This window comes from Nanorana parkeri, unplaced genomic scaffold (genome assembly GCF_000935625.1).
Source record: "Nanorana parkeri isolate BGI_ZX_2015 unplaced genomic scaffold, ASM93562v1 scaffold689, whole genome shotgun sequence".
Lineage (NCBI taxonomy): Eukaryota > Metazoa > Chordata > Amphibia > Anura > Dicroglossidae > Nanorana > Nanorana parkeri.
In genome coordinates, this window is record NW_017306957.1 from 527,920 (window position 1) to 546,979 (window position 19,060).

Here is a 19,060-nt window from a genome sequence, read left to right on the forward strand (position 1 = left end):
GGTCAACAGTGGCAGTACAGGACCCAGAGGATCGCTGGAAAACATTATAGTAGTTGCTGCAGCTATTACAGGGTTTTACCATCTCCACCAGGGATAAAATATGTATACTTAAATTGGGGCCAATGTGGCCCAATGTACTGTAAGTATACATACATATTTATACCTGGAGTTCAGCTTTAAATAGATAACATGGTGACTAGCATTATAAGTTATTGAGACAAGCTCTCTTATTGGCCCATCCATAGAAGACACTGAGGAATGGTAAGCAGCATTGATAAGTGCTTCACAAACTGTAACTTGCAAGGAAAAACTGGTAAGGAGTTGAACTGTTGGATTGATTTGGAAATTCACAGCATAAAAAACCATTTGCCGAGAATTTGCCACATTCATTGCTTGTCTACACTGATCAACCATAACATTATGACCTCGAGAGGTTTAGTGAATAACATTGTTTATCCCCTTACAATGACACCAGGAAGTAGGTGTGTCCTGCCACACTGCAAAAATGGTTCAATAATGTTTTGAGGAACACCACAACGAGTTTGGGGTGCTGATTTGGCCTCAGAATTCTCCAGATCTCAATCCAGTCGAGTCTCAGTGGGATGTGCTGGAAAAACAAGTCTGATCCATGGAGGCCCCACCTCGCAATTTAAAGGAGGCCATGCCTGGATGGGTCAGGGCTGTTTTGGCACAAAAATGGGACCCACTCAATAGTCGGCGGGTGGTCATAATGTTATAACTGATCGGTGTATATTTGGCAACCTGTTTCACTTATTACTAGTGCTTGTCCAGTTGTGACAATCAATGTCACTATCTGTCGCACTGCTTGCCAAGACTGAGGCAAAAACAACAAACCGCAAATTGGGGTCAGAAGATCAGAATTGCTCATTCTGTGGACTGCTATTGACCTAGTTAGTTAAAGATAGTAAAAGTATAACCAGCAGTATAGTATAGGGGTGCTAAATCACATTCAGGAAGCCTACCTCCCTCCCTAAAAGTTCAATAAATATAGAGTCTGTACACCAACATGTAATGCAAAAAAGTACTATGTTGGTAATATGATACAAATAGTACATAAAAGGTACAGATTGTATTTTATATACAGATAGGCAGCATAAGGCATTCAAATATATGATACAATGCCATAGCAATAATGTCAGGCTCAAAAAGTGAGGTCCATTAATCACTAATTCCCTTTTTTTTTTTTTTGCATCTCCCTGACATTATAGCTGCAGCTACTATCTCCGGTATGCCTATCTGCTGCAAAACATTGTAAGGTATGATTCAATGGCTTATGCTGCCCATCTATATATTACATTACTTTATTTACTATCTGATTCTGTACATATAATACATTTTATGAACTATTGTACCATATTACCAATACAATTCTTTATGTGTTGAATATGGGTCTGCAGACTCTATTTATACATACAGTATTTAATGATATTGACCTAAACATGGAAGCTTGCTCTAGCCATGAGTGCATGTTAATGACCCATGCTTTAGTGAGATCACAAGGGAACAAAAGGAAGAGAGGTGGTCTATTCCTTCCAGCCAATTTTTCCATTGGCCAGAAGACACTGCCATAATTGTCCTGTGTACATGGATACATATTTATCATCAAAACTGACTGTTATAGGCCAAATCAGACAATGGAAGCAACCTGCAATGGACTTACAACACCAAAGTCAACTGCACACTGAATTTGCACCCACCCCCGTTTCAAAATTGCATCCTAATTCAATAGCCCATTCTGCATGTGAAAGTTCTCCAATGAAACACTTACTAGAGACGTAGAGCAGAATTTTCCTTCCAGCTTTATCCATAACAATGGCAGAAATTATTACTGCCACCAGCCTTACCAGTCCAACGAGCGCAGCATCATACCTTCCTGACTAAAGAGGAGATAAAGACAAATGTCACCCCAAAAATACGCAATCTGTGTAATATGAGGGCCATGGAATAGCTGATCCTGATCATTTACAAGGGACAAAGTCTACACCATCCTTGACAAAGATTTGTAGCATAAGAATTTGATTTTGAAATACTTTTCTTTATCAATAAGTGTAACATGAATAAACAATTCCTTTTGGGACTTTAGTAAGGGAGGAGAGAAAGGAACAGTAAGGAGGGTTATTAGAATTAGCTGGAAGTAAAATATAAATATAAAATGTAGGTTAGCTGTGGTAGGTCTTCCAAAGAATATACTGTAAATCTGGGAGACCAAGATTTTAAATATAGTTGAGTATACCAGAAACATGGCTTAAATAAAGCCATGGCTAAGCAAAGGTTTGGAATGTTGTAGTGGGCTTAGAATGGATAAAGCAGCCAAAAAATGGCTACTGCGGTTGTCATTTAAAAAAAATCTTTTATGACAATGAATTCACCAAAGATTTGAATCTAGATTTTAGAGTCAGAGCCCCCCTTCTGTTCCCAACCTACTTTGTAAACCGGACTCTTTATTTTAACTTTGTAACTATTAGGGTTGCACAGATACCAAGTACAGTACTCGGTACAAGTACGAGTACATGTACCGATACTTTTGAGCTCCAAGACTACACTAGAGAAAAATTCAAAAGTTAGGAGGCAGCTGTCATTTGTAAGGAGCACACGGAGCTCCTGGGATTTGTACATCTCTGTTTTAATGTACGATTTTGTTTTTATAAATATAAATAAAGGGATGCACCGATACCAGTTTTTCAAGTACTAGTACTGGTACTTGCCGAGTACTTACAAGTACGAGTACTGATACATTTTTGTTTATTGTCATGTGACAGTTTTTCTAAAACAATAAAGACTAATGATTTCAGGACAGTGGTGGAGTGCCAGAGCCAGGTCCCAGCTGCAACCCCTGCAACCGCTGCAACCCTGGTAATTCTCATAAAAATGCCAAGTATCTGCACTGGTACTCGAAAAGTATCTGTGCATCCCTAGTAACTATGTAACCACGGAACTGACAATATCTCTGTAGATATGGCTTATCATTGTGTTGTCACACAGTAGGTGACAGTATTACCACTAATTCACTGATAATGCATAGTGTTGAATAGGGGCTGAAGATAATAATCAGGTAAATCTTGTTTAATATAATGCAGGTGAAAAGGTTTCATTATAGAACATACAGTATATGGTAATTAAATAAAGTCTTCCTTCAATGCTTTCTGTGAAAAGGCTTTTTTCTTTTATGATTTCCCATCCCTCTAACTGCTAGGTACATGGAGAAAAGTATAGTTCAGTTTATGTATGGACATCCTCATCCACAAATTGTAGCAGGGCTAGGTCAAGAATAAAAAACTGAAGGATACATGTACAAGGAAAATATAGAGGCTGCCCTTGCTGACCTCTCCTAAAAACGCCAGATAGCTGGATATCATGCTGGTCCAGGTGCTTCAGTACGTTCTAAATTAACGACCAAGAGCAAACATAACAGCAGTTCTGTTTTTACTCCAGGGGCGTCCGGCAGGATAAGGTTTGCTGCCTGGTCCCCTCTTCTCTCATGCAGCTGTTGGGCTTTCTGTCCTTGACCGAGTGCCCGACTTTTCAGAGGGTGTGGCACCAAGATGACTCTCAGTCATTTTGGTGCCACCCCCTATAAAGGTGTCACCCGGTTCAGGCTTCACCCACCTCACCCCCCTTGTGACGCCACTGTTTTATTCTTGACTTTCCTTTCATAATTGTTCTGGGCTGGTGTCTCAAAAAGTAAGGGTCAACCCAGCAACTAGCATTTTCAGAAGTAGGCCAGTAATGGCAGCCTTCAAATTACTCAGTACAGGCTTGCTTTCAACCCTGGGCTCCAGTTCTGATGCATTGTACAATACATTCTTTTATTCAAGATTTCACAGTCCTATCGCTCCTCACCAGAATGACTTTGGTCTTGTTGAAGATGGACTCCAGGAATGTCAGTATTGGGTTGATCCCAGACATCTGTTGTAGGAACCTCATGAGGACAGCAGTGAGAATGGGTTTGTAGTAGTGCCGTTCAGCCAGCTCACTACAAGTTATTGAACTGTTCTGAAAACAAGATGTGACACCATGTTGCTTGTATATCTTCTGCAAATTCCAACTTTTATAACATATACTGTATATCCCAATGCACTATTTGTTGGGATTCCCAAATGTCAGTGTGTCATTGTTCGGGAGACCCACAAGTGTCACTTTGTCATTGTTCTGGGGACCTCTACCAAGTGTCATTGTCATTATTTTAGAGACTCCAAGTGTCACTGTGTCATTGTTCTGGGAACCTCTCCCAAGTGTCACTGTGTCATTGTTCTGGGGCCCCCAATTGTTAGTGTATTATTGTTTTGGAATACCAAATGACAGTGCATCATTGTTCTGTGACCCCCCCAGTGTCAGTGTGTCATTATTTGGTCCCCAAGAATCAGTTTGCCATTATTCTGACCACCCCCCCTTCCCCAATGTCATTGTGACATTGTTCTTGTTTCATTGTATGTTTGTTCTGCAACACCTGAATGTCAGTGTCACTTTTTGGGACCCCTTAAATGTAATTGTTCTAGGACCCCAAGTGTGTGTGTGTGTGTGTGTGTCATTGTTCGGGTCTCCCAAGTGTATTTATGACACTCTTTTGGAACCCCAAAGTGTCCATGTGTCACTTTTCTTGGATCCCTAAATGTCAGTGGGTCATTGTTACTAGGTATCAGCGTGCCACTATTCTTGGATCCCAATGATCAAGGTCACACTGTTGTGGGGCCACCAAATGTTAAGGTGTTGTTGTTTGGTGTTCCCAAGTATCAGTGTGTTGCCTTATGGGCTGCAATACCTTATTGACGATGCTTTCCTCAATTCTCGTAAACTCCTCTCTGTATGCTGTGTCTGGCCCTCTGAGCCACTCTAGAGCCTTCAGGGCCTTTTCTCGTTTCCCTTTTGCAATTAGGAATCGCGGGGAGTCCGGCATGAAGCACAGGAGGACGAGCATGGTAATTACAGGTATTTCACCCAATATTGCCAGCCAGCGCCATGGCACAACGATACCTAAGAAGACAAAAGTCAATACTCATCTTCATGAGAAAATCTGGGCATTTCAGTGTGAGGCAAGAAAGACAATAATCCCAGATGGTGTGTAAATTTATGTAAAAGAGATTTGATTGACGTGTATGGATAAAGATGTAAATATTTCCAAACACAGCAGATATTCCAGCAACAAAATGTATTCTGCATATTCTCACATATTCTGCCGAGACTTCTGCTCACACCTGATTTCTTGCCTAATAATCTGAATTTGATTGATAATATGAGTTGTAGAGCTCACTTAGGCTGGCCATACTCTGCTCGAAATTTAACGGCATGTGACCATGTCAGCACCACTTGGTTTGACAAAAGCTGAATATATGATGTATGATCAACTTACTCCTAAAATGTCTGCCAACATACAATGCTCAACAAAGTTAACGTGTATCCAAAGTTAAACCTGTTTTTTTCTGTTTTGAATGACGTAGGGAAGGGTTAGAACCACTGATTTTTCTTGCTGTCAATAAAGATTCACCCTCCCAATTTGCCTTGGTGATTATTGTCAATGTGACATAAAGTAATGGGAAACACAAAATATTATGATTGTCACTAGAACAGGAAGTGAGGGGAAATCTTTCAGAAAAAATAGATTTTCTTCCTTGCAAAACTACAGTTAGTATTAAAGTGCATCTAAACCTGAGAATCAAGTATGTGATAAATTACATCTTACCAACCTTTAGATGAGGTAGCTCCGTCTTTTGCTTTCTTTTTTTGTGTGTCATTTTCCCCCTTTATTTTTAACTGGTTATCCTGTACATAACCTACTTCCTGTCCCTTTGTGTCTACACTCATTTCACCACTGTTTCTATGGAGGGAGCCATCATTGCCACCCAGGCTGTACTTTATACATGTCTACCTTTGTTCATCTCCATTACATAGGGGAAGGGGAGACTAGTAATTTACACAATAGAAAGAAAAAAACATTGTTTTATGCACCTAGGCCATCTCAGAGGAAGTGACAAGGACAATGTGTTTCTGGGAAAGCCAACAGGTATGTTCTGTGCTTGCTGAAAATTTTCTGAATAAAAGAAAACTAATATGGCTGCTACATTAAAGGGCTAGTAAGCTGCAACATATTCCATTTTTGTTCTGGGGTTTAGTTATGCCTTATGTTTTCAGGGCAGATTTCTTGGAATCTTCTTGCCTCTTCTTCTGTAATACATCCTCTTCAAGTTTACACCAAGACCAAGTTGCATTCAACCTGTTGCATAAAATATATGGGATCCCTGGCAGTGTATTTAGGTTTAGTGGACAGTAATTCTATTTTCTGCCGCATATTTGCCTGTAGGTAAATGTTTTCTCAACCGAACTTGAATTACACTTTAAATAAGCTATTTGCAGGTTAGGTCCACTGTCATACAACATGGACTCCATAACATAAGCCAATGCACAGTTCCCTAGAATGCCTCCGCACCTTGCAAGTCTGCCTGTGGGTGATTGATGTGTATGCACTTGAGCTGCCTTTAGAAAGTATATTATTTTTTTGTTAAAGTAAAACTCCAACCAAATTTATTTTTAATTGTTTTGTTTCTCAAAGAGTATGGAAGGGTAAAAACTCTATTACGTTTTCATCGTTGTCTCTGTCCCCATTTGGAGAGATTTCCCCCCACTTCCTGTTGTGCCACCAGGACACCAGGGGAAATCTGCTCCAATGGAAGGTTTAGAACTGCTGTCAGAGTTTTATTTCCATTCGTGTCTTTGTTAGGGAGATTTCACATCACTTCCTGTCTTGCCATTTGCCAGAAATTGAGCCCCCCAACAGAACAAATTAAAAGCCTAACAGATGTTCAGATTCTTCTAGCAAAATAAGATTTTGGTTGGATTTCTGCTTTATGAAGAGAACATATAGAGTAATCACAATCAGGGTTTTACGTACTGAGCACATACAGGACCAAGGCCCCACATACTGCCATCAGCTGCGGACATGCCCCCAATGCACCCCTCACTCCGGCATGAGAGATCTCCGAAATATAAACCTGCGACATAAACAGACATGTTACATTGTTCAGTTTACAAGGCAAAATAATGACAACATAAGTAAGGGATTTGTTTGATGAATTATTGAGCGAAAATGTATAATATTGGTAAATCGGTAAAATATGAAGCAGTTCGTTAAGAATGGCAAATGTCCAATTCTACATCAGACATGATCAAGTGACAGACAGATGTTAACCACCAAGGAAATACATAACCCAGCATGTCCTGTCAACTGCTAGTCTAATGGGTATGTCTGGGATTTGTAGTCCCCCTACATGTGCCCATGTGTAGGGGCACTACACATGGGCACACACTTAAAATGTGTGCTTATTATTTTTCTTATTTAATAACAATGAAAATCATTATCTATTGAAAACTATTTTTTAGTTAGGGTAAGGGCATACTGCACAAATATTGAGATGCATTTGTCCCATTATAGCACTGCAGGAAATCACCTAAAGCGTATTTAACCCCTGTCTGCCTCTCTTTTTGTGTCTCTATAGTGTCTCTATAGTGTCCATTGTCACTGAGACAGAAAATGAAGGAAAATCTAAAATTTCGAGTTGTCACCAGCACAGAAATAGAGGGGAAATCTTCTAATAGGGTCGCTTATTCTGGGGAAAGGGATTTCCTTCACTTTGGATTCCTCTCCTGTTAAATGTACAGGAAGTGAAGTGAAATCTCCCCAATAGAAGACATGGCAACAAATGGGCAATCATTACCATGCATGGGCAACAAATGGGCTATCATTTTAGTGCATGAGAAACAAATGAGCAGTTCTTATAATGCACGGGCAGCAAATAGGCAATGCTTAAAATACATGAGAAACTAACGGGCAGTCCTTAAAATACATACGTTGTAAACTCTCACGAGCAGGGTCTTCCTAACCCTATTCTACTGAAAATGTATTGTAACTGTACAGTGTCTCCTATTGTGCAAAGTGTTGGCGCTATATAAAGACTGTATGATAATAATGATAGGAAACAAATAGGCAGTTCTTACAATGCATGGGCAACAAATGGGCAGTTTTTAGAATCTATGTATAACAAATGGGCAATCCTTACAGTGAAGGGGCAACAAATGGGCAATCCTTACAGTGCATGGGAAACAAATGGGCAGTTCTTAAAATGCATTGCAACAAATGGGCAGTTCTTAAAATGCATTGCAACAAATGGGCAGTTCTTACAATACATATTTAAAATCATACAGTGGTGTGGAGTTCAGATTTGATCCCACAGTGCATCGTTCGGTAACTGTCAGCCGTGAATACACCCACTGACATATACAAGACATGACAAGGAATGATGGAGAGACATCTGGGCACATTACAGAACACAGAAAAAAAAAAGTTGGCATGAACATCAGATTATAGTTTATCCAAAAAGCAGAAAACCGTTTGGAACAATTTCCACTGGCAAAAGGGAGCAAATGGGGAAATGAAAGTAAATGAATGGTACGGGTTTTTAGTGTATTCAAACACTTTTATCACCATAAGAGGAAATAGAACCTAGTCAAGTAACAATGTATCTCTCTTATGGGCCTTTTAGCAGAAATGTCTGCAGATCCTGGCATCCCAAATTTCAGCAAATATACATTTCCTGCCAGTCACACATCAGTGTAAATTTTATGGCAAGTGAATGTGAATTTACCCGTGTCACCATGAAGTACAAAGCCGCACTGTCCCCAATCACAAAGAGATGGCAGTGACAGCATTCCGCACATTTCTCTATGCATGAGCCATATGTCTCTGTCCCAAGAATATTATTTCATTTAGAACCTTCTGACTGCAGAGAAGTTCCCTTGCCCATGACTCTGTATGCAGGTTAATGTTTTATCAAATACAAAATAATTAGATATTTTTGATCTTGCCTTCCAATGCCTGCATCCAATCAGATTGTTCAGGTGTTTTGAGAGCCAGTGGGGCAGACTAGCAAGATACTGAAGCTTGGCCCAGTGGGAGATTCCTCCATCCACACAGTTTAGTGTAGATGGAAGAATCTGTTGCACTTTTTCCATCTGACCATAGAAAATCTGCAGATAATTGTAAGGTGTATGGCCAGCTTTAGAAAGAGGGCTGGCTTATAGGAATAAGAGCTTGTTCACTATCCATTGATAAGCTGGCACTGGTCCTTTATCAAGTTGTATTGTTTATAATACAGTAGGCAAAAGTAAGGCCAGGGCGCTGGTGGCAAAGCATGGCAGGGGTAAATATCAAGAATACCTGAACATGATTACTATATACTGTATATTATAATATATTATACTTTTTATATTTGCTTACCTGGTTTTCTATTATGTTTCTATTAGCTTTTTACTCATACAGGAGATACATAGCCAAGGAGGAAAACATATATATTGCATTATCTAAAGAGCTTTTGTGCTGCCATTGTGTTGTATGAAGATACACATTCATTTTAGCACATGGCAGCCTAAGATTTACCCTGGGCTATCACAGGCAGAAGATTGAGTAAAGCGGCCATCTCAGGCCACAACCCCACCAGAGGTCCAGCAAACAGGCTACTTCATCAAGTGTAATTCCTTGGTGACTGTCAGTGGCATTATTTCTACTCTTCAGAATTAATGGGAGCCAAAGACTAAGGCACCATATTTGACAATCCATCTTTTTCCACTGGCAACAGTTACCTTTCAGTAGACATGTGCGATTCGTTTCGTTCCGAATCGAAATTCGGACGAATTTTCGTAAATTCGGACATTCGGATGTATCCCAATTCCAAATTACAGACATAACGAATGCAAACGAATCCGAATTTCCATTTCCGAAATTTCGGTAGCGTTCGCACGAACGTTCGTTTCGTTTTCTGTTCTTATTCGTTTCTTATTTGTTTCGTTCATTGGAGCAAAGTGACATTAGAGAAGGAGAAAAATATTTTTTCCCCCTCAAATGTCACTTTTGCTGCAAACGAACGAAACGAATAAGAAACAAATAAGAAACGAATAAGAACAGAAAACGAAACGAACGTTCGTACTAACGCTACCGAATTTCGTCCGAATCCGAATTCCGAATTCACTTTCACACCCGAATCCTGAAAAACGAAATAACACAAATCCGAATTTAAAACGAAACAAATTTTTTGGCAGTGCACATGTCTACCTTTCAGCCATCTAAGGTGTACTGGAATAGAAAGGTCCTTGAAAGTGACGCACTTACTGGTATTGAGGATGATGTTATGCCTCCGGCTAGGCCTGTGAGAATTCTTCCCAGGAGAAGCATGGAGATATGCTGAGCACTGCCCATTAGCAAAAAACCAATGGCTGCAGGAAGCGTGGAGAACATAATGCTGAGTTTACGTCCAAGCCAATCATTCAGGAACATTGAGCTTAATCCACCGACACAGGTGCCCAGAGCAAACACTGACTGCAAGGGAAATACAATTCAGAAGGTATTAGTGTGACTTACAAATATAGAGTTAAGTAGTAAAAGGAGCAGAGTCCTCCACCAGCACAGAGTATTTCAGGAGAGGAGAGTTAGATAGAGGAAGGAGCAGAGTCCTCCACCAGTGCGTATTTTAGGAGTGGAAAGTTAGATAGAGGAAGGAGCAGAGTCATCAAGCAGTGCAGAGTATTTTAGGAGAGGGGAATTAGAAAGTAGAAGGAGCGGAGTCCTCTGGCAACAAAGAGTATTTCAGGAGAGGGGAATTAGAAAGTAGAAGGAGCGGAGTCCTATGGCAACAAAGAGTATTTCAGGAGAGGAGAGTTAGATAGAGGAAGGAGCGGAGTCCTCTGGCAACAAAGAGTATTTCAGGAGAGGAGAGTTAGATAGAAGAAGGAGCGGAGTCCTCGGGCAGTGCAGAGTATTTTAGGAGAGGGGAATTAGAAAGTAGAAGTAACAGAGCCTTCTGGCAACAAAGAGTATTTCAGGAACGATTTAATAATTTTGATGCACACTACTTAAGCTAAAGCATTATATATTTGACCCCAGTCCATATCAGTTAAATCACCTCAACAACATGGCAGTCCATATTTCTGCTTTAAGCATTTGTTGGCCTGCATGAGAATATACAAAACTGTAAACTCATTACCCCAAACCAAGACTTCTCCGCTTCCGTAATGTGCATAGTGGGATCAGCATCTCCTTCCAGAGCTGGAATGACCGGTGAGGGGTAAACCAACGCGTAACCAAATGTGAAGTTGCCCAAGACAGCAGAAAAAGCAGCCAGGAACATCTTCCTGTTATTTAGTGTTCTGTGGAGAAGAGACACAAGTGAACAATGCAGTTATCTATGGTCTCTATACTCATGGGGTAGACTTTATTGACATGTATGATTGTTGTCGCTTCACTTGTTTCTGTATGGTCTAATTAAATACCAGGATATTTTGAAATTTAGGGTTAGCAAAATCCTTAAAGGCCATCTCCTTCAAAACTAAGATAGTTAAATGCAGTTAAATACCAGCCGAATCGCATGCTGGATCCCTATATACCAGGAATACCCGTTTAGAGCCAACAGGTGAAACCAAGTAATGCTGTTAAATTCTCCTGATGTCTTCACCACACCACACCCTGTCTCTCTGACAACATTGAAATTTCCCTGCAGTAGTTTGTGTCTCTGCCAGCCCAACCCCTTCCCACTCCCACACACACACACAATGGGGAGATTCCCTGCGGTAGTGTGTGTCTCTGCCCCTCCCACAATTATGAGATTTCCGTGCAGTAGTTTGTGTCTCTACACCTCCCACAATAGTGAGATTCCCCTGCAGAAGTTTGTGTCTCTGCCGCTCCCACAATGGTGAGATTTCCTTGTAGTAGATGATGTGTCCCTGCCCCTCTAACAATGGTAAGATTTCCCTGCAGTAGTTTGTGTCTCTGCCGCTCCCACAATGGTGAGATTTCCTTGTAGTAGATGATGTGTCCCTGCCCCTCTAACAATGGTAAGATTTCCCTGCAGTAGTTTGTGTCTCTGCCCAATGGTGACATTTATCTGCAGTAGATGGTGTTTCCCTGCCCCTCCCACAATGGTGAGATTTCCCTGCAGTAGTCTGTGTCTCTGCCCCTCACACAATGATGAGATTTCCTTCCAGTAGTTTGTGTCTCTGCTGCTCCCACAATGGTGAGATTTCCTCACAGTAGTTTGTGTCTCTGCCCCTCCCACAATGGTGAGATTTCCTCGCAGTAGTTTGTGTTTCTGCCCCTCCCACAATGCTGAGATTTCGCTGCAGTAGTTTGTGTTTCTGCCCCTCCCACAATGGTGAGATTTCTCTACAGTAGTTTGTGTCTCTGCCCCTCCCACATTGTGAGATTTCCCTGCAGTAGTTTGTGTCTCTGCCCCTCCCACAATGGTGAGGTTTCCCTGCAGTAGTGTCTATATGGTGGCCACCATGTTGCTCTATAACAGCAGGATTCCGCCATTATTTATTCTACATTATAAAGAATCCTTCCAGGGAGGGTAACACCACCACCAAAGCCATTATCTGTCTTTGTAATGGGCACAGCATAACTACCATTGTCTCTGATATATGTAGTCATAGTGACATATCAATCCTTGTGATGTTTTCAACCTGTGACTAACGACCGTGTATACAGTCACCCAACAGTAACTTTTTCAGATGTTGTAACCCATAAAGAAAGCAGAAGTAGAAATGACTGTTTTGCTCTATGTCTTATGTCTGGAAAATGAAGCAATGAATGTGCATGCTTTCCTACAAGGGATTCAGTTAGATTTTCATGGTAAATTACAGTTAGTTCAGCTTTCACTATGGACCTTTGTCATAGGTTTTATCATAAAGCATGCACTGTGTTAGACACAATTACTATTTTTAAAAATTGCATTTCTACATCTGTCCTCTGGGGGGCACTGTTGATGCTGTCACTGAAAAGCACTTTGACTGATGGCGGCCACCGATGGATACGCCAACCAATGTAAAGCTGGCACCCTGCAACCCAGTTGTACAAGTTCTATGAAGTCTCATTTCCATTTGCCAAGATGGGGCAAGAACTGACCAAAACAATCTATTCAACATATGGGCAGCACAGTGGCTTAATAGTTAGCACTTCTACATTGCAGCGCAGGGGGTCCCTGGTGGGAATCCTGGTCAGGATACGATCTGCATGGAGTTTGCATATTCTACCTCTTCTTGTGTGGGTGTGCTCCGGTTTCCACCCGCATTCCAAAGACATGCTGGTAATTGGCTCCTGTCTAATTTGGCCTAGTATGTGTGTATTACGGACCTTAAGGTACCCACACACCTTACGATAATCGTACGATAATCGCGGGAAATCCTGCGACTGTACGATTATCGTAAGGTGTGTGGAAGCCGTGCGACCTCTACTATTGTAAGGTCGCACAACTTTTAACTTACGGACATGTTCGAAAACCCGCCGAGCATCGTACGATGTTCGGCGGGTCTGTAGCATTTTTGTAAGATAAAAGCCGAACGGGCCGGTGTGCGCAAGCGCACACTGCCCGTTCGGCATTGCGCTCATCGGAAGCCCGCCCCTCAGGGGGCGTGGCTTGCGATCATTGCAAGTACGATCTGCCTATGCAACATAGCCAGATCGTACGTTTTTTTAAGTACCTTACAACCATCGCAAGACAAAAGTCTTGCGATGGTTGTAAGGTGTGTACCCAGCCTTAGATTGTAAGCTCCTTGAGGGCAGAGACTGATATGAATGTAAGGCCCTCAGTAAATTGTTGGAACCATATAAATCCCATTTATCCTTTACGTATGTTTGCTGGTAAATTTAAAGAAGCCCATACAATCATAAAGTAGCACTTGTTGATTGCTTAAGGATAGAAATGTACTTTGCGTGAAACAACGCCCTCCTTACCATTTTGTCTTGACTTGTATTGTGACTGTAATGTCTTCCTTATATTGTAAAGCGCTGCGCAAACTGTTGGCGCTATAGAAATCCTGTATACTAATGACGCATTCTATGGCAATCGTCTCAGTGCTCATGTTCAGTCCATAAAGAATAGCTCTATAGCAAGTCTACAAGTCATTGAACTGGATTTCAGATGAGAAAAGGCTTAGATGACATTGTGTGTCCCTGCTATTGTGGAACTACAAGCTTCGGCACGTGCTGCCAGATAATAATTTGTGACTTCTAGTTCCTCAACAGTTGGCCAGCTATAGCTCTCTACTTTCTGGATTTCCTCAGATCAGTTGGCAGCTGTCCAGTCTTTCTTTTTATTTTAAACCCTTGAGGGCCCATTCACACCTTATGCATTGTGATACTGCATGGTAAAATGCGCACTAATGCACAGGTAAATGTAGGCTGCTCACTGGTGCAATTCAGCACTTGTATACAGCAAAACACACCTGCACTATAGTGTACAGCAACGCACAGAGGTGAATCATCTGTGAATAAATAATGTGTTTGGAGATTCCTCTTTCCATGCACATTCATGCCTTTGTCTATGCCCTGTGTCTATGTGTTTTCATGCTCTGGAGAAGGCACGTCACCATACTGTGGACAAGAGCCCATTAAAACAGCATCTATGTACATGCATAGACGTGCACTGTATGTATTATAGATGTGACTGGATCCTAATTCAGCCTGCATGGAAATGTGTGCATACAGTAGTGTGAATGGGCCCTAACGCAGCTCGCCACAATGCTTTAAAATGTGTGTACACAGTAGTGTGATTGGACCCTAACGCAGCCCACCTCAGAGCATTAAAACATGTGCATACATTAGTCTGAAGGGGCCCTAACGCAGCTCGCCTCAATGCATAAAAACGTGTGCACACAGTACTGTGAATGGGTCCTAACACAGCCCGCTTCAATGCATTAAAACATGTACATACATTAATGTGAATGGGCCCTAACACAGCTCACCTCAATGCATTAATACATGTGCACACATTAGTGTGAGCGGGCCCTAACGCATCCCGCCTCAATGCATTAAAACATGTACATACAGTAGTGTGATTGGGCCCTAATGCAGCCCGCAATAATGCATTAAACCATGTACACACAGTAGTGCCAGTGGGCCCTTAGCGTTCAGAGTTTTGTATCGCTTTAAGTCTGGCTTCATCCATTTGCTGTATACTGTATGAAGTGTCATTTCCATTCAATCAGCTTACAGACAAATCATTATTGCTCAGCAAATCTTGACTTGTTAAGAAGAAAAATATCTATTACTGATTGTAGTATTGTACAAAGTGTATACACACAGGGAATACATTCACATTGTCCCAGGGATCGCAGAGTGTATACACACAGGAGAAAACATTCACATTGCCCCAGGGATCGCAGATTGTATACACACAGGGAATACATTCACATAGTCCCAGGGATCGCAGAGTGTATACACATAGGGAATACATTCACATAGTCCCAGGGATCACAGAGTGTATATACACAGGAGAAAACATTCACATAGTCCCAGGGATCGCAGATTGTATACACACAGGAAAATACATTCACATAGTCCCAGGGATCGCAGAGTGTTTACACACAGGGAATACATTCACATAGTCCCAGGGATCGCAGAGTGTATACACACAGGAGAAAACATTCACATTGCCCCAGGGATCGCAGATTGTATACACACAGGAGAATACATTCACATAGTCCCAGGGATCGCAGAGTGTATACACACAGGAGAAAACATTCACATTGCCCCAGGGATCGCAGATTGTATACACACAGGGAATACATTCACATAGTCCCAGGGATCGCAGAGTGTATACACATAGGGAATACATTCACATAGTCCCAGGGATCACAGAGTGTATATACACAGGAGAAAACATTCACATAGTCCCAGGGATCGCAGAGTGTATACACACAGGGAATACATTCACATAGTCCCAGGGATCGCAGATTGTATACACACAGGAGAAAACATTCACATTGCCCCAGGGATCGCAGATTGTATACACACAGGAAAAAACATTCACATAGTCCCAGGGATCGCAGAGTGTATACACACAGGGAATACATTCACATAGTCCCAGGGATCGCAGAGTGTATACACACAGGAGAAAACATTCACATTGCCCCAGGGATCGCAGATTGTATACACACAGGGAATACATTCACATAGTCCCAGGGATCGCAGAGTGTATACACATAGGGAATACATTCACAGAGTCCCAGGGATCGCAGATTGTATACACACAGGAAATACATTCACATAGTCCCAGGGATCGCAGATTGTATACACACAGGAGAATACATTCACATTGTCCCAGGGATTGCAGAGCGTATACACACAGGGAATACATTCACATAGTCCCAGGGATCACAGAGTGTATACACACAGGAGAATACATTAACATAGTCCCAGGGATCACAGAGTGTATACACACAGGAGAAAACATTCACATTGCCCCAGGGATCGCAGATTGTATACACACAGGGAATACATTAACATTGCCCCAGGGATCGCAGATTGTATACACACAGGGAATACATTCACATAGTCCCAGGGATCGCAGATTGTATACACACAGGAGAAAACATTCACATTGCCCCAGGGATCGCAGATTGTATACACATAGGGAATACATTCACATAGTCCCAGGGATCGCAGAGTGTATACACACAGGGAATACATTCACATAGTCCCAGGGATCGCAGATTGTATACACACAGGAGAAAACATTCACATTGCCCCAGGGATCGCAGATTGTATACACACAGGAGAATACATTCACATAGTCCCAGGGATCACAGAGTGTATACACATAGGGAATACATTCACATAGTCCCAGGGATCGCAGATTGTATACACACAGGGAATACATTCACATAGTCCAAGGGATCGCGGAGTGTATACACACAGGGAATGCATTCACATAGTCCCCGGGATCGCAGAGTGTATACACACAGGAGAAAAGATTTACATTGTCCCAGGGATCGCAGAGTGTATACACACAGGAGAAAACATTCACATTGTCCCAGGGATCGCAGAGTGTATACACATAGGGAATACATTCACATAGTCCCAGGGATCGCAGACTGTATACACACAGGGAATACATTCACATAGTCCCAGGGATCGCAGAGTGTATACATACAGGAAAATACATTCACATTGTCCCAGGGATCGCAGATTGTATACACACAGGAGAATACATTCACATTGTCCCAGGGATTGCAGAGTGTATACACACAGGGAATACATTCACATAGTCCCAGGGATCGCAGAGTGTATACACACAGGAGAAAACATTCACATTGTCCCCGGGATCACAGAGTGTATACACACAGGAGAATACATTCACATTGTCCCCGTGATCGCAGATTGTATACACACAGGGAATACATTCACATTGTCCCAGAGATCGCAGGTTACAACAGTGTCATTAGCAAGGAATCAATACAACTTTGATTGATTCAATATACTGGGGTTTTGTTTTTTTCTCCGGGGACTCAATGTGCTTAGAAGAACGTGTAGCCATCTTGGGAGTGGTTCAGTTGACCCATTTATCTTACCAGCATTTCTTTGCAATGCGGGTGGAAACTGGAGTACCCGGAAAAAAAAAAGAGAACATGCAAACTCCATGCAATTAGTGTCCTGGTCAGGATTTGAACTGAAGATCCCAGTGCTGCAAGGCAGAAACCCTAATCACTAAGCCACTCTGCTACCCAAACTTTTGCATTTTTATATTGGAAAACTAAATTGCTTGTTGGCAGCCAAGTTACATTTTCTCATATCAAGTGTGTTTGGATAAATTTCACATCAATCATAAGTGCTTATTTTCATGACATTTTCTGCCTTGCAGCACCAGGGCCAGGGTGTCTTTGTTCAGTTGCCAACAGGGATCTCCTGCTACTGTGCTCTCCGTTGTTTGTGTGGATTTAACGTCAGTGCTCTAAAGGTTAATCATATAATCCCCCCAGGTGCGTCTAGATCAGGGGTAGGCAACCTTGGCACGCTAGCTGCTGTAGAACTACAAGTCCCATGAGGCATCGAAAGAGTTAAACAGCCACAGACATGACTCGCAAAGCAGATGCATGATGGGATTTGTAGTTTCACCACAGCTGGAGTCCCAAGGTAGCCTATCCCTGAACTACATTGTGGAGGGGACATTAGACTGTAGGCTCCTTTGGGGCAGAAGCCAATGTCCCTTTTCATTCCTACTACCATGACCTCATTAAAATCTTTTACATTTAAAATGTGGAATCTTACTTTCCTGTGTCTCAATGCCTGAAATACACTAGAGCTTCATTAGACACTCAACTGTGTGCCATAGGAGGCTGCAGTCGAATTTGTTAGACCTGCACACACATACTTGAGCCAGTTTAGACAACAGCCAATGAACCTACTAGCATGTCTTTGGAGCATGGAAGGAAACCCTCACAAACCTTGCTGCAAGGCATAAGTGCTAACCACTAAAACACTGTGCTACCCAAACTGATGGCCATCATCTGGGAATGCAGTGTGGAATACACACACATAGATACAAATATTCACACATGTATCAATAATAATACTAATGATAATAATAATACTTCCTACTTACTTGACATATTTCTTCTCTGCGTCTCTCAAAGTCTTCCCCACAGACTGGTAATTGGAATTTTCGGGGGTGTTGAGTAGTGGACTTGTGTCCATGGCCATAGCAGTGTGGCCGTGTCAGTTTGTGCGATGTGCTGAGATCAGTGTATGTGTGTAGTGTGAACTCATATTCCACTCTGTTCTGATTTCATGCAACGGAGATGGGGAAGTGTGACAATTCCTAATGCTGTAGGTGAATTCCCACCACTGGGGAGGAACAAGGGGCAGCATTGTGTAAGGAAGGAAGATTTGTATGTATACTGTATATGGCTGAGCTGTAGCACACAGCACAACAGGGTTAAGTTCAATATGATGGAAGCGGCAAGCCCCAACTATGTGCCCTCACTGCAAGCATAGTCCATATACAGTACAGTTCATCAGAAACTGGGCAACCACAAGAACCAGCTTTGAACCTTCGGACTTTGAGATATGGGAGCAAGGGAAAACTTTTTCTGCCAACATCTATGTACCAACGACCCAACCTTCCACAAATGTGGCCACCATTTAATCACATCAGACAGGAAGAAGCAGACAGACTATTAGTATATATGTAAATGACGCTTTCTTGAAATTAATGGAGTTCTACAT

The 19,060-nt window shown here is 41.9% G+C and overlaps 1 protein-coding gene across 2 annotated transcripts in view; it reads right to left on the reverse strand.

Moving 5' to 3' along the window:
• SLC2A6 (solute carrier family 2 member 6) overlaps positions 1-18,572 on the reverse strand; it is a 28,693-nt gene extending 10,121 nt beyond the window's left edge. For both annotated transcript variants that reach the window (XM_018563712.1, XM_018563711.1), the window contains exons 1-7: positions 18,438-18,572; positions 11,046-11,208; positions 10,175-10,381; positions 6,905-7,004; positions 4,781-4,992; positions 3,862-4,014; positions 1,790-1,898 (exon numbers count right to left, since the gene is read on the reverse strand). In XM_018563712.1, coding sequence (XP_018419214.1) covers positions 1,790-1,898; positions 3,862-4,014; positions 4,781-4,992; positions 6,905-7,004; positions 10,175-10,381; positions 11,046-11,208; positions 18,438-18,535 — 1,042 coding nt within the window. In that variant the 5' untranslated portion in view covers positions 18,536-18,572. The remainder of the gene's footprint in view (positions 1-1,789; positions 1,899-3,861; positions 4,015-4,780; positions 4,993-6,904; positions 7,005-10,174; positions 10,382-11,045; positions 11,209-18,437) is intronic.
• Positions 18,573-19,060: the final 488 nt, after the last annotated feature.